The sequence below is a fragment of the Hippoglossus stenolepis genome, chromosome 14, assembly GCF_022539355.2.
Source record: "Hippoglossus stenolepis isolate QCI-W04-F060 chromosome 14, HSTE1.2, whole genome shotgun sequence".
NCBI lineage: Eukaryota > Metazoa > Chordata > Actinopteri > Pleuronectiformes > Pleuronectidae > Hippoglossus > Hippoglossus stenolepis.
Genome location: NC_061496.1, coordinates 3752009 through 3774713, shown reverse-complemented (window position 1 = coordinate 3774713; position 22705 = coordinate 3752009). Strand labels below are relative to the sequence as shown.

Below are 22705 nucleotides of genomic sequence, written 5' to 3'. Positions count from 1 at the left end.
GAAGAAAATTTCTAATGAAACGTTTTAATCAAACCCCCCCCCCCGCAGAGCGAGCACCTCCCCTCCATCTTCCCTCCTTCTCCTCCCATTGTTTTCCTTCGAATGTGCTCAAAGTGTGAGATATCGCAGAAAGAGACTGGTTCCAATTTGCCTACGTGCGGGCGCCGACAAAGAGGATCTGCTGTGGTGGCGGTTCCAGTCGTGGAAAGCGACCACACTGCAGGGAAACGCACAAACATGCATCCACACACAAACACACACACAGCTCGAGTAGGTGACAGTTACAGCTTTGGTGTTGCACAGTGAGCGGAGCAGATGTTTATGAGCTGAATGCTCATGGTTTTTGTCCCCGTCGCCGATGAAAAGCTGCTACCGAGTCTCTAAAGAAAGATTAGGCTCAGAGTTCCCACATCTCATCAAGCTCACTGTATCCTCCCAAAGACACGGGCGAGCGCAGGCAGCCAACTCTGCTGTCAGCAGCCAAGCTTATACCTGTGGATTAAAAGCGATTCTGGCTGTTGCACAAAGTTACAGAAGGAGTCTGAAACATTTACCAACATTTATTTCTAAAGACAGAATGAGCCCATTCATCACAGAGGCGGCAGATTGGCGGGGAAGGCGGACGAACGAGGGTTGTTTCAGACGTTTGAATCAATTGAGGTATTAATTCAAAGCGGCAACGCTGCCAATTTGGTTCAATTAGCTCAAGGGGGCTGTGAATCAATCGCGTAATTCCAAAACAAGAGCTGACTAATGTCGTGAATGAAAGAAATCACAACTTCTATGACTTGATGTCAACAAATCAGTGGAAATTGGGGCAAAGTGATACCTGGATGTTTAGGGGCACTACTTCCTGTCCCTTTCAAATTAATACCGTGGTGTCAAATTGGAGATTTTAAGGATTAAGTCATAATATTGCGAGATATTGCTTAATTTTAGCTTATGTGTCATTTTCGAAGGTGAATATCACCGGATCAGTCCGTCGCCTGTGTTGAAATGAGGAATGTGGAGCCTCTTGTTAAGTTGTACTTTAATACTTTAATCTGTTCTGAAGACAGAGCCACACAGACCTGGAGGAAATAGTCTCTCTTGTGGAGGAGGACATGTTTGGTCCACTGTGAGGTCATCATCAGTTAAATCTGTGTCAAGAGGTTTCGTAGTTTCTCAAGAAAGAAACTCCTCAAATTAAGACTTTATACTAGTAGTATAAAGCTTTTTGTTCATTAAACTCTGACTTTATTCTTTAATTATTAAAATATTATCCTTAAAATCCAGTTTTTTGTCAATATGGCCCTAATACTCCATCGTAAAGACCAATCTGCAGACATTCTATATCTATTCCCCCGAAGGCTGTGGATTTATAAATTGTAGTACGAGTCGAGCAGTAAACATTAAATTACATAACATCAGATTTTTTCTTTTTTCTTGGTCGTCCAGAGGAAGAGGGTGAAAACAAAGAGAGTTATCATTTCTCTCCGAGGTTCCAAACAGCCAGAGGACAGACTCACACTGTGCACGTCAAACCTCTTAATGCAGCCACCAGGAGTGCTCGTAATGAAAAGTGCCTTTGACTCACTTGTCTCGTCACTTCATTGACGTTTTTTTAACATGGAGCCTCGGGGAAGAACATGAGCAAGCGATGAGTGTGTCTTTCCTTTTTTTGCTTTGATTGGTCTTTCAGCACCATTTCCTCTTTTCTTAACAACGTGATGTTTTTTCCGAAGCTGCTTGGATTCCCACAGTGATCATACTGCGGTGGGGGTTGGTGCTGTGTTCCAAGCTGGTCATGGTTCTACCGGAGATGAGATGCGTAATCGTCTCGAGTGAAATGAGGAAACCACACAAAGTTATAAAATCATTCAAATGAGTCAACGGATACTTTTATGTCAAGCAACAACAAGATATTTCCCCCAAAAAAGATATTTGCTGTTGAGATGTTTGGACGAAAGCATCTTGTAGTTGATCAAAGTGTAAAGTGAGTGTGATATGGAGGTAGAAGTCTGGTGGACGACCTCTCAGACGTAGCTGGAGATCAGATCTGAGCTTCAGGTACTTGATACTTACACTTTATTTATCACAAGGAAGCTCTGATCCTTACTTCTCCAGCCTGGTCCTGTTGTTGCTGCCGTGCACAGATTAGATTTAAACGTAAATACCTCTTTGTTTATCGTCCATTGCTAATAAAAAGAGAGGAAATATAAAGATTTGACAGTAGATGCATTCTGCTTTATTAAAGAAACAAACAAATCCTGGTGTTTTAACCTGAGGCTATATTTTAAAATGTGTATAACACTGAGTATATATTCTGATCACACTGAACATATTCTGTTTACATTGTTTATATTATTTCTATTCTATTAATATTTCTATATTGCACGTTTACTTATTTATTACTTTTACTGATGTCTGTTATCTGACTGTTATCTATTGCTGCAACACAGCAAATTCCCCTGTCGTGAGATTAATAAACGATTATCTTATCTTACTCTTATCTTATCTCTCATCCTGTTTTATCCAACTGAGAATCCGATCCACCATTAAGTGAACTATCAAGAGTCTTAGATGCATCTTGTTTCTACTGTGTCATCATATCCAGATCCATGCATTTGAAATGAAATCTTGCAATTTGACAGAAAGTGAAAATAAAAATCCTGGGTCAAGATCCAAACCAGAATGTCTTGGTTTCTCTCTCGCTCCAGGTTTCTTGGAAATCCTTTTCTTTTTGGTTTTTGCATAAACCCACACGAGGGGAAAACACAAGTGCTCCTCGGTGGAAGGTAATTATTTGATAAATGTTCAGTCAGCTTCGGTAAATAGAAGTGAACAGAATGAGGAGCAGGTCATCGCTGCCCCCGTTCGCTGCGCTGAGCCTTTCTTCTCGAGTAATGACGAGATATTAAACCCTGCATCCGACAGGAGTCATCACAGGCGACTGGCTGAGAGGCTCCGCTGCTGAAGTATTTGACATTCAGTGGTGCTTACTGAATGTAGCCCTGTCATCATGACGGGCAGTGGGCGTAAAGGGAATGGTGTTGATTCTGATCCACTGTTGGCTGTACTTCACTCGAATGGCCATTTGTTTAACGCCCCCCCCCCGCCCGCCTCCTGTTTCTCTATCAAACTGCCAGAACCGAGGAAAAAAAAAAGACGCATTTCTCTCCTCTGCAGAAACCAACAGGACCCTGTCATAGGTGTTTTGTTCCAAGATGAACTGCAGCGGACGTGATTTCCCTCGACTCGGAGGAACATTTTGTTTCCAGTAAACATGTTTTCTAAAGACATGAAAGGAAAATAATGCGTCTTATGACAAAGCTTAAGTGATCGTGCATGGGGGGGGGGGCACCCGCTGACTTTCAATTCCACCAGAGAGCTCTTTGTGAACCTTGAGGGCCCCATAAAAGACGGGAAAACACGGAAAAATGCTTCAGGGAAACTCGTGCAATTTTTAATTTAACTCGAAATTATGATTACCTCGGTGCTTTGAGAATACGTCTGGTAATGTTTTCATAATCTGGAGCGAGATTCCAGAGAGCCACTCGATAGCTAAAACCAACATGAGTAATTGGTAAAGGGGCCGAAGTTGCCGGATGATGCCACATCTGTCCCCCCCCGATATTATTCGTGGCGTTTGCCCATTCCGGGGGATTCCAGTCCTCATTACATCCGCGTGTGGGAAAATCTGTCGCCCGCATCGTTTGCACTCCCCTCACTATTCCATCGAGACGACCGCACAGGAACAAACACGGCTTTCATTTCGCACCGAGGTTCCAAACAGCCCCCGGGTCATCGCTGGCCCGTGTTGTGCAAAATCACATTTGAGTGGATCCACCGCAGCCGGCTGCTTACTGCCTGAATGGAAAATCACTTCCTGTATCGCACGACATTTTGATTTGTTGTTTCTAGATTAAGCGAGGGGCTCCCTGCCTCCAGGAGGAGCGTTTTAACATTGTTTTATGAAAAGCAGTGTTTGCATAAGATTGGAAATGTGACGAAATGTCCTTGTGAAGTGAAAATGGCAGGAATCTGATATCATCCGGGCGGCTGATAACAAACGGCTTAGTGCGAGCACGGCTTCTGTTTGGCTGATAATGTGATTAGAAGGCTGGCGGAGACCTGTCTGAAAACAGTGACTGTTTGCAGACACAGCGAGTGTGTCAATAAAAACACAACACGGGGAGGAGGAGAGAGTCAGAAGTGGGTTCTCGAGGTGTTTGCGACTGCAGAGGAGGACGAGAGTAGGTTCAGAGACAAACTACGACAGAGTGGGAGAGGAAGAGGAGGAGGAAGGAGGAGGAGGAAGGAGGCAGGTGAGCAACAGGAAGCTGAGAGACGCCTGCGTTCTCCTGCATCAGCTTTTTGGACACTTGCCTGTCGGATGATGGGATTAACGCGTCTTTGAATTTGACCTCTGTGCTCTGTTTTGTTATTAACACGCCACACGCTCCCCTCTGAGCAAGGTCACGCTGTTCACAACGTGCACCATGTAAAGCAAGGCAGCGTTTCACCCACATTGTTTAGTCCAAGCTCAGAATAGCTTTGGATTTTACTGACAAAACATGGACCTACAGGTGATCTGGGGTCTGTTTTATTGCAGCACAGACACATTGTCATGCGTCATCGTACAGGAACCCGGTCTCCAGACGTCGTCTCCTGCCGACAGCGCCGAGTTTGAGGTTGCAAACTTTGCATCTGTTGAATAAAGAGTTAAGTCATCGCTGGACTTTGTGGTAATTTAATTCGACAGCTGCAGATTGACTCACAACGCATCACGTCCATGAGATGTGAAAATGAGCAACGTGAAGCATCAGTGATTTTATTAGTCAGGTCACACGTTATCCAACACCGATCGCAAGCCCACATCATCGTGTTCTGTGTGTCGTGCAAAGATTGTGAAGAATAATGCGTCGGAGGAAAATGCATTTTTACAGTTAAAGATAAGTTATAAGAAAGAAATGAATAATGTAAAGATTAGAAACAAGTAAGTCCAAAAAACTCAGTGTCAGATTTGGCCCGAAACTCGCTCGGTCCAACTCTGTGTGGTCGTTCCTCTGCAGAAGGAATGGAAAGTGGGGAAGAGGAACAGAGAGCATGGCATATACGAAAACAACAAAGAAGACAGAGGTCTCACTGTCTCGCTGCCAATAAACTATTCAACACAGCTGGAGTGAGAACAGAAACTGCTGAAGGACTCGTTCGTAGTTTAACTGCATCAACAACAGAAGAAGTTAGAGCACTGGGGGGGTAACTTCATCCCTGCCCCCGTTTCACTATGTGCTGCAGTGCTGAGCAGAATTCTACCAGAGTTACTCCTGCATCTTCCATCATGTTGTACATAAGGTGAAGTCTACTGTGTAAAATCTAAAAAGTGAAAACTTGAGAATGAGGACTGGAGTCGGACTCAAGTAATCGTGATTATATTGTTGATCAGGGATTTGGTGATGAGACTGATTGGACCCATTTGAGCTGAGTCTGTCACAGTCTGAGTGTCGGACAGTTTGGATATAAAATAATATATTCTGTCATTTTTTAAGGACCAAAGTTAATTTGTCCTTCTTCTCCAGTCTCTGCCCGTTGATAAAAACATGATTCCAGTTGTAAAAACGTGCAAATACGAGAAGGGCACTGAGTGGACAACTTGAATCCGCTACATGTTGCAAGTTTTTAGCTGTACTTGTTATGGTAATTTAAATACAAGTCAGATACAAGATATTTTTCATCAAGATCCATCATAGATTCCCGGGAAATAGGTGAAAATGTCCAAAAAAACACAATGTCACAACGTTAAAGAAAATGGAAAACTGATTTCTCGATCAGTGCCAAAACTCTGAGGGTTCTCTCTTGGCCCGTGCTCCATCCTTCCACCAAGTTTCATGTAAATCTGTTCATTAGTTTTTTGCAAAATCCTGCTGACAATCAAACACACTCTCAAGCCGACTGGGGGAGAAATCCTAACCTCTTTGGTCGGCGTAGTAAAAGCCGGGCAAACCGAACGGTTACGCAGTGTGTTGCTGTCTGTGAACAATTTAATCCACTTCCTCATATTTCATTGTAGAGCAACAGCCGAGCAGAGTTCACCTCATTCCCATTAAGCTTTTCTATCTCCCGGCTGCAGAGTCCCCGGTTTCCTGCATTTACCTTTTCCCCACCTCGTCCAGGCCCGAGCCTTTGGAAGCGGCTCTTCTCTCTCCGTCTATCTGGGAACAGTTATGCTCTTTGTAGGTTTTAATAGTCTCAGGGTTTGTTTCCCAGTCCGAGCAATTAAGGATTGTGAGACTTCATTTGTACTTCGCTGCTCCGCAAACGTGACTTGAGACTTAAGAAGCACAGAGACCGGAGTCCGGAGTCAAAGCTGAGACTCAATTAAGCATTTTTTTGACGATGTGAAAAAAACTTTAAGGGCCTTGACAGTAAAAAAAAAAAAAACGCTCAACTGCTTTGAAGTGTCCCCGACCTGGGATCAAGACTCGCATCTGAGGTTTGACTTAAAACCTGCTCTGATCGACTGGAGACTTTAAAACCAGCTCCTGTGAACGAGGAGAGATCTGATTTAAAGACGGAGCGGTTTTACAAATCAATAAAAACTCCACGTATGAGCATCAGAATCCAGTCATTGCCTATTTTTTAATTAACTGCACACCAACACATGTACACCCCCCCCCGGGTCACACAAAGCTGGGGACAGCGATGTCTCACCGGAATCAATTTCCAAATTGCCTGTTAATCTTATCTTATTGAAGCTACTGAATTAAAGTCCACCCACGAGCTCAACTCTAACCCGTATGTCTGCGGCTAAACCAGTCGCTGTGTTTAATTCTACATTTCATATCTGTTGCGGCTCCTCGTCCACCTCCACACGTGGCGTGGTGCTCGTCCCAGGCTGTCGGCTGTGGTGTGTGATAGCAATGATTTTTGAAGTGCACACACACTCACACACACACACACACACACACACACACACACACACACACACACACACAGTGGCTGAGTTAACTTGACAGACTGTCATTGGAATACTGTAATGGGACTCAAACCCCCGGACACCCCCACACACACACACACAGCAGAGGAGTGTGTCACAGCGGGGGAGATGATTGACAGGCCTCCGGATGGTGATGGAGACTGACACGAGCCCCGGACATCAGCGTGAACAGCAGGTCGTCTGAGAGAACGCAGCAGCAGCACAGACTTTATTTTGCAGACATCGGCAACATCTCCTTGATTTACATGTTGATACAACTCTTAATAGACGTGTTACAGAGAATTTGAAACCGACGACCTGGCGGTCGAATTCACAAATAGAATCGTAAATTGCAGTTTAGCAGCAGCTCTCGTCTCCTGTGAGAAGTTTGTGTCAGATATTTGTTTTTAACCAAACCTGCAAAACTTTTATCTCTTTAATTAAATGAAGGTTGTCGATTGAATTTAATAAAAAAAGTCTCAACTCACAGGAGGAAAAGATTAATTTGTTCTTTCTGTCTAAAATACATGGATCGTATTCTATGACATTTATCATGTGAAAGTATTTATGCACATTGGAACCTTATGAAAAATCTGAAAATTGGACCAGTTAAAGTTCATCAGTGTTGTGGTTTGAATTTAACAAGACCCGCATTGCAGACTTCAGGGGGAAGAGACATTGGATTTTAAATAAATCAAATCCATAAAAATAAAACAGGTTTACAGGCAAAGAGAAATGAAGGGGACCTAAAACCGAAAAAAACAACGAAGAGGAAACATGAGGGAACAAGTCAGAAGCTAAACAGGACCAATCAGAAACGTGAGGAAACACCAGGGAACTAAATGGATAAACACCCAACACTCCCCTCATGAAACCACATTCAAATTCACTAGATCCAGATGTTTATTTTAATGTGGATCTGCACCAAATTGCACACATGCATAAATATCAGTCCCCTAAAATTAAAATTAATTTTCATCAGGAGAAATTTATTCAAAACTGTTGAAAGCGACCAGAATCCTGGATCCGTCCCATGATACAGATCCATAACAAAATTGTGTGGGTGCTTCCCTGACTCATCCTTCTATCAAGTTTCCTGGCAAATCATCCAGTAGTTTTTGCAGAATCTTGATAATTAGGCAAAAAGAAATATAAACAAAATCAAAACCAATCAAAAAGTCGTTTAAAGTCGTTCACAGGAACCGATCAGAACAGTTTTATTATGTTTTGTGATTGTGATGCTCGTCTGTGTTTATCCGTCTCCTCAGCTCTGCGTCTGTCTTCCTCTGCAGGTGTCCGGGGGACATTCAGGTGATGCAGGTCCCCCGCTCATCCCAGTGGAGGAGCCAGCGAATGACGAGTGGCCTGGGCTGCTGAACGCCCCCCCGCCACCACCGCCGCCACCGCCGCCCGCAGCCCCCACCTCGCCCCCTCCATCTCTGATGGCTCTATGGGGCGTCGTCAGCCTCAGCCTTCACTGCTGGGTGTGTTTACGGTCTGTAGCTACAGCAGCAGCGGCAGCACCGCCCAGCCTCCCCAATGACAAGCCCGGGGGCCCCCTGGACTGGCTCCTGTCTGACAAGGGGCCCTTCCACCACTCGTCGGAGTACATCGACTTTGTGGAGAAGAACCGGCAGGGCTTCTCCACCAGATACAAGATTTACAGGTAAGTCAGGAGGAAGAGGAGCACTGGGTTTAACCCTGCTTCATCGTTACTGCCGTATGAAAATGTCACAACAATAATTATCCTGTATAATTTAAGTAGCATCACTTTCTTTGTGGGACCCACACGCTGCTTCGGGGGGGAAATACCTTTAAAGAGGATTTTGAGGATTCAGCATCATCCTTTAATGTGGAGGGAGAGAAACCCTGCATGATGCCATTAATACTGCATACACGGGATATATACTGCATATATTCTGAACTGGTTCGTTAGAGGAAAAATATATAGTCTAGATTTAGAGAAGTGTTCTTCATAATTAATGTGAACCATGAATTCCAGCGGCTTCAAGGCCAGGCCCCAGAATTTGTACAAAGCCTCACCTGACCCTTATTAAAGCGCTGCAGCGAGAATTATATAGCTTGCAGTGAAATGTGCTGCAGTTAAATCAGGTGGAGTCGAAATTAAATGATAGAGATGAGGAAGGAGGGGTAAGTGAACTTTATTCTGCTTCGGCTGACTCAACCTGCGAGTGTACATCCGCTGTGATCGGTTTGGTCGAGGAGGAGCAGATTAGAGTTGAGGACAAGGTCACTCTGAGGACGTGTTCCTCCTAATTGCACATGTGATGAAGTCACGGCCGCGCTCACAGCTGCAGCTGCACGGGGCTTTTCTTTTTTATTACCCGTACATTTGCTTCTTTTTATTGTGACATCAAAATGATGTAAGGGAGAAAATGCAACACAACTGCACGTCTGATATTAGTGCACACAGCGGAGGGAGGACGTGCTTTGTGCATTCAAGGCTGCTTAGTAGGCAGACTGCAGTATTTGGCCTATGCTGTCATGCAGAAAGGTTCCTCACAGCCGGCATTCACAAGATGTCTGGCACTCGCCTCGACAGAATCGCAATGCGTGGCGTGCAGACGTGTTGCTGCCGCCGGGCAAGTCACCTGATCAGGTGGTCGAGTGAAATATGTTAATTTAGCAACTGGAAAATGAAGCAGATGATTTGTCACGGCTGCAGCAGCAGCACGGGCCGAGGCGTCGGCATGTGACCGAATTAGTGGAGCTGGGGTCGTGAATCATGTCCGTCGTCGTTCAGGAGGACGACGTCCAGGCCTCGGGAAAAAAGACAGACAGGGTTCCTGACATCTATGGATTCGCCGCACGGATGCTTTACGGCTTCACCGATCGGCTGCCGTGTTAGAGGTTTTTAATATTTCCTTCCCTGGCAAAAGGCAGTGGTCCGTTTGGAGCCGAGCTGCAGGAGCGGCGAGATTAATAGTCTTATCATGTGGCCAAGTGATTAGTGAGCTCTTAGTACTTATTACTCTGCATTATCACAGAATCCCCTGAGAGGCTTCTGTCAGCTGCAAGGTTGCGTTTGAGGCCCTCTAGATTACCACAATGCGGCGTTGATTAATAGTGATGATATTAAAAGGAAAAACTAACCTAAAAAGTAAATAGCCTGTAAATCTTCCCCAAATTGAATTCACTTGGAATCTGTCCCGTTCGATTTTTTTATAGAAAAGAATCCAACAAAGACAAGAGGGCCACAGCTGCGGCGTAGCTTCTGTTTTAGCAAATATAATGTCTTTCCTTCGGTGCTGACGCCGGTTGGGTTGAGATGTGGTGATCGTATTTCAGAAACGCACATCTGGAGTTGGCTCATGAAAAATTCAGCCGGCTTGTTTTGTGGTAAAATTGCAATACTCTCTCTCTGGGGGGCGAGACGTCGCAGCGACGCCCCCCTGCTGTGTGTTGCTCTGGAACAGACGCCCTGAGAGTTTCCTCATCAAGGCCGAGCCCTCGCGTGCCAACTGGAAAATAACAGGGCGCTCAGGGCGACTCAAAACCAGTCTGAACCCTTCTGCTCGCCGCTCTTCACCACAGGTTGAAAAAACATCGGAGCAGCGCAACCAATGGCTTCTATAATATTTAGTAATAATTTAATTAGAATAACAAACCAAATCAAATACATGGTTCTGGGATGTCGACGCAATCAAGTCAAATTTTAATTCAAACTTGAAACTTGAAATGAACCACCGGTGCTGTTCTGCGCTCGACTTTTTAACGATGGGGTCAATTTCACACTGTTGGTGAATTATTTAATATAACAGTCCTCAAATTGATTTTCCCATCAAATATCTTTAATAGCAAAGTCGCTCAAGGTTAAAATGTGATTTAAAGTGTAAAAAGTAAAGAGTATGAATGTGTTTAAATAGATTCAGCCGATCGTCCCTGGATCAAAGCTCCTCATCAGAGCTGCTGGAGCGGTCAAAGCTGCTGGACTGGCCTCTTTCACTCAAAGAGCTTCTCATCCATTCATACAGCAGGTTTATATACAGCTCCTCTATCACTACATCAAAATCCTGATGGCTTCAGTGTCTTGCCCAAGAACACTTCAGCATGGACAAGAGGACCTAGGGATTGAACCTATGACCTTGTGGTTAGTAGACGACCCGCTTTACCTCCACAGCCTCCCCCAGAAATGCCTCCTATTTCATTTCCTTTTTTAATGTATTTCGAACATGTAAATAATAACAAGAGAAATTATATAAACACATGGAAAAAAACCATAATCTAAAAACATTATTTACAAACTGATGAGGATGAAGATAAACTCAGGAAAGTGACTGCAAACCAGGGATTAGTGTTTTTAAAAAATGCACCAGTTAGCGTCCACACATAATGAATTAAAAAGCAACGAGATATCTGTAATTAGTGGATTCAGGACGTGCCCACCCTGTGAGTTCACCTCGATCAAAGGAGGAGCAGCTCGGCGTTTGATACAAGAGCCGCTTCAAACACACGGAACAACAGCAGATCTCTGTGATCCTCGGGGGAGTCTGCAGCTGCGTCGAGGTTTCGAGTGTTTCAGAGCAGATCCCCTCAGCGCTGCTTCTCACCAGACTCTCACTGATGCTCCTCTGCCTCGTGAAGCTCCACGTTGCTGCTTGGGGTGAATACGCAGATATATTCTAGATGATTTCCCTCAGTCTGGATATCAAATATCACTTCTTTATTTTTTTGGAAAGTCATAAGAGACGAGACATTAGATATTCTACCCTAAGCGAGCTCTGTTAATTGTTCAGGTTTTTTTCTTTGGTTCTCACTTGTATTCAATTTGTTCGCGCTGCAGGCAACTCTCTCGTGGAGCCGCCTCGCAAAACGTCGGATTCAGTAAAAGTGTAAAAAGTGGTGATGATTCCACTTTAACGGAGAAAAACCTCATTTTGATTCCCCTTCCGTTTTTTATTAGCCACAACAGCAACATGAAAGGATCCAACACTTTGCTCTCAACTCAAATATCTAAATAACTTCTGCACGGATGGACTCAACATTTTGCACGTGCCTGAATCCTGACTCTTTTAAAACCTGCAGCGCTTCGCCCACATCTCGTCGTGTCAGCAGATTCTGAGCAGTTGCATTTTCGGATGAAGTGAGCAGCTCACATCCTGACGTGTCGGCCCCCGTTGAGAAGATCCAGCGACAATACATAACAAACCTCGAGCTTGTGTTTGCTGTAAATGATCATTTGTGACAAGTCCGTGTCGGGTGGAGCGGCTCGTCTCTCGGGCAGAACACAGGGCGGCGGAGGGTGATCGAAAGTGACACCATTATTTTCTGGTCTGGTCTTCGTCACGTGCAGACCAGACCTCTGCTAAATCCTCATAAACGCTCGATGACAGGAGAAGATGAATTCACCAGGCTGGGTCGTGTGAGTTGCAGTGTTGGAGCCACCGCGGCAATGATGTAGAAATGAATCCACAGCACGTTACCCCGCCGCTCGATGTCCCGCCTTTCTTACTGATTGAATTTGAAAGAATTTTGAACAAGTCCTCTGAAGGAAATGAAAGAGCGTGTGTGTGTGTGTGTGTGTGTGTGTGTGTGTGTGTGTGTGTGTGTGTGTGTGTGTTTTTTGGATATGGGAGAGCATATCCATTGGTTCCAGCACAAACACAATGTGGGCCTTCCGCTTTAGCCACCTGTCCACGGCGAACGTTGCCAAGGGAATGCTGCCACATTCACCGGGGGGGGAGCAGGAGTGTTTACATGTATTTTGGCCCTTTTCTGAACATATTGCACGGGGATAATGTCTGTGATTATTATTTTATGGACCAAGAATTCATCCATTATGAATATAATTCAACAGCGGAGAACTCGCTATGCCCATTAAATATTATTAAACTGCTTAAACCGCTGAGTAAATGTGAATATAAATGCAAATGCAGGAAGTATTAAAAGCACAATAGCAGAGGAACTATGTATCTAAAGTAAGTATCTAAAAATACACTAACCGAAAAACACTTTTAATATTATCAGCTAAATAGCACCACAATTTTAAATAGTTTTTTTTTGCAGAAAATGTCTCATTTAACAAACTGAAGTAGCAGTTATGTGTTTGAGGTGCAGCTCATGGTAACGACTTAATATTCCGGTGGGTACGGTGGAGTGGTCCAGACTTCAGGGTTGGTCTCCCTCCGAAAGGGTCACCAGATAAATCTTTGGGTTATCAGATGATTAATGGAGTTGGAAAGTCATGAAAGAATAAAGCTAAAGTTTTGTTTCACTAATTTCAGATTCCTCTGGACTTAGTAATAGTGGTAATTTCACCTTTTTTGGGACCCAGACAGTTACATTAGGAGGAGGGGAAATCATTCTGTGCATCTCAACAGGTAGAAACAACTATTTCAATCATAACCACACTCTGCATCGTGTAAGTACATAATGTTGGTTTTAACTCAAAAATAATGGCTGTCAAATAAATACACTGGAGAAAAAAAAAAGTAAACCAGATGTCGTCTAATTCGTCACGCTGTCGTGAAAAGTGATGTATGAATAATAGAAACCGTGTTATACTCCTGATCTTTGTTATGTTTCCCCACCAGTGCGTTTGCAAATAGGATTGAAGCAAGCTGAGAAAGAAAACGTCTCCTTCTCCTTCTGAGGAAACTCAACAACCCGGCCCTGAAAGCGTTAAACTGATGAAAGCGATGTGCCTCTTGCGACGAGGTGCAATGAAATTGATAAACATAATGACTTAGCTGGTTGTAGGGGAGAGGATTGCAGCCACCTAAAATCTCCTGCGTGGTGAAACCCATTTCATTTCCCCTCTCTCCCCGCAGGATGAACCATTTGGCCTATTGGGGGTTTAAGATAAGACGGGGGCCTAGCTTATCACCGCCAACGATAACTGGAGAAACGAACGACAGCGGGGGATTTGAGAAATACTCGTTCTATACCTGGTCTCTGCCCCCCCCTCCCCGTGTATTTTCCTCTGCTGCCACAGAACGTGCCGCGGCTCTGAACTACTGCTGCAGAGTGGAACTCGAGAGACACGGCGTCCCATCTGAAGAGGTCATTTATTCGCGTGGCATGAAATGAGGTGAAGATTAATAGCGACACTAGATACATGTGAGCGAGAGATTAGTCAAAGGCTTTGTCTGAATACTGCAGTGTCAGCAAAAAGGTCAACGGGCTCCACGTATCCATTTAGCATCGTTATGTTTACTTCCCACTCTCGGCCTGCGGTTCCTGCTTCATGCCGTGTGCCTCGGTGTCTCGTCTCGTCAGATGGAAAACTAAGTGTGCGCTGCGAATCTCGGCTCGTTGTCTTTTCTCGTGCGCGCCGCGGTTGGATTTGACTCTTTGAGCGAATCAAACATCTGGATTGTTTGAGCTTTCCTCATTACTCCTGGTTTAATGTGATGTATACCCTTTCAAAAGGCCAAACTCCCCCCATCCATCATCATGTGGCCAAGGTTGTTCAACCCGTTCTGATCACAACAGTCGGGCAAGAAAAGAGCAACATCCGACTAAAGGGCCGACGCCGCTTCGCATTAACTCGCTGAACGTTTGTCGGTGGCTCCCACGATGACATAAACATCCATCCGTCAAGGCAACCGTATTATTCTATGTAGTCCTTCAAATAAAAAAATTTAAAAAACGAGCGGAGCGCTGTCTTGAGAGACAGACGGCTCTTTGAGGAACACGTCTTTCAAACCTTTCTTCTCACGCAAGCGTGATTATGTGAGTAAATTGGGGGCAGTGCCAGGCGCGTAGCAAAAAAAAAAATTGGCATCGCACTCCCCGAAAGAAATTTCAAAGCAATCACAGACGATCTGTTGTAATTGCAGCTGTTATATTTGTCTGCAACTTCATAACTGTCTCTTTATGAATCCATCGCCGTGCAGATTTGTGATACAGAAGGAAAACGTGCTCCCTGAAAATCAGCTCGCTGCCGGCGTCGTGTATCAGAGATGTACTGTTTTTAAAAACATCAAGAAGTCGTCGTGGGCTTCAGACGGAATCGTAATTTTTTTACAAGCACACATTTAATTAGTTCTAGTTGTCTCGCTTCGTGTTCTCTATATGTAATAATAACCTTTGCAAACACAATCTTTAGTGAAGAGCCAATTACTCGACGTGCAGAAGAAGTAAACAACTACTTACACTGAAAACCTGAGAGCAAGGGTGACATCTCCTTTATACCTTTTAAATATGAGATGTCAATGCTACTGCTAATCTGTATCGACCACAAATAAACAAAACTCTTTAGAAACTATGTCGGAAAAATACAGCAAATGACAAAGTTTGCCGACGGCTCAAAATTACTGAGTTCAATGGCTTCTCACAAAGAGACAATAAGATAAAAGGGTAGAACACAAACACTCCACAGTCTGTTAGCAAGAGTTTCACTGAGGTTATGAAGATAGAATTGTTTTAAAAATCGATGTGGATTCTCTCTTAATGTTTTTGACCTTTGTGAATTCTGAACAAAATAAAAGGTCTGAGAATGTTAATAGCTCTCTTATGATCTTCCATTTCCCTCTAATAGCATCTGTACTTGTTTACAAATCTGAACTATTTCTTTTGCACGTTAAATGTTTGTGCTAAATGAGCAGCAGTCGAGAAATATTTGAACAAATGTCCGTTCATCCGTTTTCTTTGCCACGGCCACAGTCGGGTAATAGAGGCAGTGGGCGAAGCAGAGTAGACCAGACCTCCATCTCCCCAGTAAGGTTCTCCAGCTCCTCCAGGTCAGATGAGATGTATCTACAGCCTGTTCTGGGTCTGCACTGGGATCAAACCAGTTGGGGAACGTATGATCTGCCTGAGTAGCCTCATCCGGGTCCTTTTGACGTGATTAAAACTCTGATCTTCCTCTGGATGTCCGGCCTCCTTTACCATTGTCTAACTCTGAGCCCAGCCACCCTGAGGAGGAACCTCATTGTCCACTTGAATCCAGGAATATAATTCTCAACTTCCAAAAATGCACATGGGTGGGAAGTAAATCGAAAGCTTGACCCTCCGGCTCAGCTCCCTCTTCGATACAATGTCCATATTGTTGCTGCTGCTGCACCGATCCGTCCGTCAATCTCAGGCTCCGTGTAACAGTCCGTTGTGAAGAAGACCTCGGACTTGGAGGTCTCGACCCTCATTCCAGCCGCTTCACACTCGGCTGCGGACCCTCCCGGTGCAAAGCGAAGGTCGCGGCTTAATGGAGCCAACGGAGCAACTTCATCTGCAAAAAGCAGAAAGGCAACAGGACGCCCTCCTTCCCCCTCGCTGCACTTGAAAATCACAAACAGAATCGGCGAGAAGCCAACGCCGACTGGAAATCTTATTAACAATCCTTCAGCGAGCGCCGTGGCTCTCACACCACACTCTGAACATAAGGAACAGATGGCCTCTATAAATAACCTGCATATCCCATACAGCCACCGTGCACCTGTTGCTAAGAATGGGAACCATAGACAGGAAGTGTCCCAATGATCCTTGAGGGACCTTTGGGACAAGGGGGGGGGGCTCATTCACCTTCACTATTTGTTTGGGTTCACCAGGTTTTTTTTTTGTTGATCATGAATCTTTGCCCCAAGGTGCAAAGTCCTTGTGAACCACCCTGAGCTCAAACCTGTTGTTTGTTGTGCAAATTCCTGAGCAGCTCAGACGTCCTCGGACAAAGGAGCACGGGGCTCCAGACCTCGTTGGGTGTTCTGCTCTCCATGGCTGCACATTATGAAGTCTCAGGGTTGAAGAGTTCCCCGGTTGTTTCCAGGATCCAATCCAAAGTCTCCAGGAAAGCTGGATACTCACAGTCACTTGTAAGCGACCTTCTTATCCTGTGCTCTCGTCTACAGGAGCTGGGGCTTGACACAAACTTATTATCGCCAATGAAAATTAGGGACTTGGAGAATCAATGTGAAATTGCAAGATTTACAAGAGGTGTTTCCTTGTGAACATATTTAACGTGATTCAAAGTTACATTGTAAGCAATGAAGGACTTTTGCTCCACGCCGATTTTTTACCTTGTAAACAGCAGCGGTCAAAAATCTCACCACATGTTTTCTACAAATCCAATTTTACAATATGTGAGAGGATCTAACAACCTCTTTTTTTACTGGAAACCAGTCCAGAGAGAAAACCACAGACAAAACACAAATACAGGAATCTGTCATGTGAAACAACCTAAACGTTGGTGGATAGCGTGTCCGTGTGGGATCCCGTCACTTTGCGGAAAGTAAAAAGAGAAAAAGCTGATTCCTGAGATGTTTTCGGGCCTTTAAACTCAAAGAGGAGCTACAGATGTGGAATCCCTGAGCTCGGCGGACGTTTCTCTGAACTTATTTTCTGTTAAAGCAAGTTTATTCTGCTGGAGTTTGGCCGTTAGTACTTTGTATCCAGTGATGACAGCAGGTGAGCGGTGGTCAGAGTCCGGCCTCCTGCTGCTCAGTCATCAGAAGAAAGCTTCTCGTCTCACCTGCTCAGGGCAAGTGGCAACATTACAGCTTATATATATGTGTGTGTGTGTGTGTGTGTGTGTGTGTGTGTGTGTGTGTGTGTGTGTGTGTTGTGTGTGTGTGTGTGTGTGTGTGTGTGTGTGTGTGTGTGTGTGTGTGTGTGTGTGTGTGTGTGTGACAGAAGTTGCTGATTAGTTTCATCCTTGTTTCCTTCGTGATTAACGTCTCACTCTTGAGGCTCGTTAAAAGCTGTTCATTCATTAGTGTCTCGTCAAAACTGAAATGACAAAATTAAATACTTCTCCTCCTTCACCATAACTTACACTGGCTGCATCTTCCAGTTTGCAGACAGAGTTGGTCCAACTCCTGCTGTCATTAATGCTAATTGATCAGAAAGTAATTGGGCAGGATTAATTTAATAAACTATCAATTAAATATCTGTTCATTCTCATTATCAACACAGAGCAGATAAAACACACAGTTGCTTTAAAAAAAAACACATAAATAATAAAGATTTAGAAAGAGGACACAGGATCTGATAAAATGGAGCACATCATAAAAACAAGTAAAAATAGATCCCCAACAGATTTGAGGACAATTTAAATCCGGGTTGTGAGTTTGTAGAATTAAGTTCCTCATAACACAGAGGGAGTTCCACAGCAGCAGGACTCGAACAAAAAGTTACTTTCATTTACAAACAACTGCGTGGACGATGAGGACGGCCCAACCTGAGGAACGCAGGAAGCAGCTGTAGCCTCCTAGGGCACAAATAAAGTGTAGTAGCAGGCCACAACCAGCAGGTGATCAATGCAGTGCGGGTGTACTATGGTTAAATATCTGGCAGAAGAGTTGTTTAGCAAGCTGGAGATGAGATACAGATGTGTGGTAGTGCTCCGAGTGCAGAGATTCAGCTTGTGTTCTTTGTGATTGTATCGTTTCCCTGACAACATCTGGGGTTCATTCACACCTGCACCGTCATGTGGTCAAGCACCATCCAATCGCAATGGAGTCGCCCAGAACACATTTGAACGTCAGGTGCAGTTGGTGTAATGGTCTTTAAGGTATTTATAATAATACCATGGTCAACTGGATTCAATACAGAACTTGAATCTAGCAAAAACGCCAGCAGCAGAAACTGCAGTGAGCATCAGGTCTGAGAGTTACTTTAATAAAAAGCTGTTTCTGTGCTGCACCAGGCACAAAACCCTGAAACAAATATATAATATTGAAAGAGCACTTTTCTAAAATGTTTGGCTTAAAAAAAGGTTGAGATGGAAAACTGTTAAAACAAAGAGGAGGGTCATGTTGAAAAGCAGAACTGAGCCAGTGGAGAATTCGTGGCTGTGAAACACATCCTTTAGAAATCATGTTGGGATTCGTGCACTTATCAATTAGATAAGTGCATGAATGTAAAGTGAGTGTTTAACTCGTCCTATTGAACAAAGAAACTTGCATGAATTGTGATATAAAAAGGATTCAGCACAGATGAGCAGCTTCCTGGTCGCAGGTTGTAACTTGGAGCCTGATATCATAATAATTATATTTTATGAAATGACTGAGAAACATACGTCACTGGATGCGTCTAAACGCCGGCGGCGAGGAAATGGAGGCTTGACCACTGAGTTTACTGCTCAGTGGTTGTGGCTGCTGCTCCTTATTAAATTTGAGAAATATGAACACCTCGCTTCTTTCACATAAAATAAAATGCCTTTATATATTTCAGCGCAGCTCTCCCTTCAGTGACACATCCGACTTTGCAGAGCTTTTCAGATGCCGTGCACACGTCTCCTCTCCAAACCCAACGTGCGCCGTCTTAAACCTGAACTGTTTCTACCAAGTGTCAGACAAAGAAAACACGGAGTCGGGCGGGTTTTGCTGCACGGTGCGCGCCGCCTGTTGAAGTGAGTGTGGAAGTGCTGGAGAGAAGAGTGGCACAAAGGCATCTGTCAAGGACACTTCGCATGGAGATCTCCCACTAAACAGCTTGAACTTGAGCTGGTAGTGGAATAACTTTATGTACCGCGTGAGTCAAGGCGCCGGCGAATGCGATGTCAGCTCGGAAAGCGGCGCCTTGAGCAAACGTACGAGGAATAATGCATGTCGGATGCCAGCCCGGCCTTTATTGATCCGACTTCTGTATCCATTGGTTCCTCGAGTTCTGCTGCAGTTCAGCCGCGTTTGACTCATCTGTTTATTTCCCTTAATAATGTCCCAACATGTGCTGCAGGTTTTTTATTTTTTACATGAAAGTAGAAAAAGTACAGGAGCTTAAAAGCTGTAAGACGGAGATACGGAGGAAGAGAAGTCTTTTTGCAGGATTCAAAGCGTTTATTCAAGTTCTTCCCTTCCTGCTGTGTGGAGCAGCAATGTCCTATCAGGGCTAATCACATGGGAACATGGCCAGACATATTTGATGTCCGCCTCACCGGATCTAGGCAGCTGGATTCCCCCCCCTCCTGTTTCTGCCCTGGTACACTTGGTTTTCAATTCCCCCGTTTCACAACAGGAGCCGAGCTGGAAACCTACGCACAGAAAACGACAGGTTTTGATGAGGAAGTAAACCCGGGGCCTTCGCAAAGTCCACAACATCTGTCTTCTGTGTGGAATCGGCCGTTTTAATGAGTGCGATCTCCTCCCCGCGTGCAAAACATGTCCTCCCACCCGACACGGCGTTACAGCGGGAGGATAATGGCTGCACGGTGCTGACACAGCGCCCAGGAGACAGGTCTGGCTATGTATGCGACACCGATTATAATCAATGAAGCACTAGGGATTCAATAAGCTGCACTCATAGCCGGGGTCAGGTCGATTAGCTGTCAGAGGTCAGAAGAGGAAAAGGAAAATGCAACAAAAGCTCTCAGTCTTTTGTTTCTCATTGTAAAAACAATATTCTCTGTTTGAGGAATGAGCTGATTCCTTGCGCCATCTTTGACTTCATCCATCTCCATGTGCATGACGAAGCCATTGAGGGAAAGTATCTGTCACCTGTGTCGTGTACGAGCACATTTCAGGTTTCAAACGATCAAACTTGTCTTTTCACCGGGTTTCTCTCTTTTTTCTTGTTCTCTCTCACTCCATCAGTTCACTTTCACTTCAGCTCGCTCTCTATCAGCGGCGGTCCAGGGATTCCTTACATCGCAAAAAGCAGAGAGTGACATTGATTCAATTTACGTCTCTCGCTCTCGGAGGATGTTTGATATGATATTGATATATATAAAATTCAGAGAGGGTGAATTTGCCTCTTCAGACTCATGTGCTGTGAATTCAGTACGAAGGTGAAAGACATGAGGAAATAACTTATTACACAAAGTCTGGAGAACAAAATGTTTAATAAATAATTGCAAATAGCAAATGTTTTGATATTTTTGGCAGAATGATTACACTTACAATAGATCATAAAACTTCCCATTATTACAAATTACTTCATTTTTTATTCTGATTGTGATGCTGGTGCTCTGGTGTTTGTGTGCAGGGAGTTCGGGAGATGGAAGGTGAACAACCTGGCTGTAGAGAGGAGAGATTTCCTGGAGTCTCCCTTGCCTCTGACGCCCGAGTTCATCAGGAACATCCGACTCCTGGGCCGCCGGCCCTCCACCCAGATGGTCACTGACAACCTGATCCGGAAGTATGGCACCCACTTCCTGTTGTCAGCTACACTGGGAGGTAAACGATCATTGGACTATTATTTTATTACATGGTTTAAAAGAGTCTAAAATTCAATCGTAGGAATTTGTGTCCATCTTAAAAATGTAAAACCATATGTGGTAGGTCTTCAACACGTTTTCAGCAAGTCTTAATAATGTTGAAAATGAAATTAACTGCTCAGAAATTAGTTTTTGAAGAGAAAGACCAACGTGCAACTGATACTGATCATCTTCAAACCCCCTGATGATAATTATCTAGTCTGCCCGGCTCAGCTGTGGGTGGAACTATGGATACCTGCTGTTTCTGTCATATAAATATAACAGCGTGGTGTTTGGAGGGTTATTCTGTACAACGCTCTGTACTTAAAAAAGTTTAGTAATGCTGGGACCCCAAAATTCCTTCATATCTGTCGTACCTGACATGATCACAGTCTTAATTTGAACTCTGAGCACGTATGTTGGTTATTGTACATCGATGTTCTGCATACATTTGTTTACGCCGTCTTTTTTACTGGCAATAATAAACACTCTTTCATTTCATAAATCGACAACCTCATTATCGCTCAGCATGTCTCCAATTTGCAGCTACAATAGTGGCAGATTCTAAATCCGTTGTATTTTGGGGAACAACAGATCCCTGATTGCCCACAGATGCAGACAGAAGCAGCCGGTGCATTGTTTTTTTGTCAGTGAGCGACCGTCAGTTTTTCCAGGTGAAATAAAACCGTTGCTGGCAGATTTAATCAACTGTAACCAGACGGATAATTAAGATGAATTCTGTGAGTTGGATGAAAACTCTCTCTCTCTCTCTCTCTCTCTCTCTCTCTCTCTCTCTCTCTCTCTCTCTCTCTCTCTCGCTCGCTCGCTGCTTGATTTTTAAACGTTTCAACGAACTTGACTGAAAATGAGAATTCAGCAAAATAGGTCTTCATGGATGATGATCTTGCAACGTCAGTGCAGCGATGATAAAACGACGGTGTCTCAGGTGATGTCGGCTGATGATCCTCGTACGAGTAAAATTAAAAATTAAGAAGCAGTTTCTTCATACCTAGAGCTACTTCTGCCAGATATAGTGTTTTAGACCATTACAAGGAAAACATGTCCTCAGGAATCACGTCTCCCCGATGACATCGGCTCCAGTAGAGTCCACACTCTGTGTTGATGAAAGGTTTTAGAATCGGCTCTTCCGGGCGCCGCAACTGGAAAACAGATGGACGTGGCACAGTAACTCGGTCATAGTAAGTAGCTGCATAACAGACTGCAGCAGAATAATACGCCACTGGCGGCACAGAAATCCCTCTTCAGAGATGTATGAATACATGCAAATGCCTGTGTACTGTAAATACACCGCTCCCACCACCAATCACAGTAACCCAATTCAGCTTTTCTTCTGCAGCGTGATGAATGGACGAGCGTTAATGGTCCTCTGAGCGGAGAGAAAGAAATAAACTCATTTAAGATGCCGGAGAGGCCCAAAGCAGATTTTCTCTCAAAGAGCAACACTTGCCAATTACTTCAGACCTGACTCCTTGGTTAGGAAAGGTTTAGTGTGAGTGGATGCATATAATGCAACCCCGGCTGCCTGGGCCGATGCAGCCCTGCACGCTGGCTCCCGGCCACTTAGCCGCACGAAGGGGAGAATGAGGAGTTTGTCTTGGACTGTGGCCAGAGATGTGCCTCTGTGGTTCTGAATGGAT

General features: G+C 44.4%; 1 protein-coding gene across 1 annotated transcript in view; it reads left to right on the top strand.

Annotated features, from left to right (window-relative positions):
* Positions 1-22705, top strand: part of LOC118121392 (BMP/retinoic acid-inducible neural-specific protein 3-like) — a 45881-nt gene that overhangs the window by 7075 nt on the left and 16101 nt on the right. Inside the window, exons 2-3 of the mRNA XM_035177232.2 lie at positions 8251-8624; positions 20837-21027. Of these exons, the coding sequence (XP_035033123.2) occupies positions 8401-8624; positions 20837-21027 (415 nt within the window). The 5' untranslated portion in view covers positions 8251-8400. The remainder of the gene's footprint in view (positions 1-8250; positions 8625-20836; positions 21028-22705) is intronic.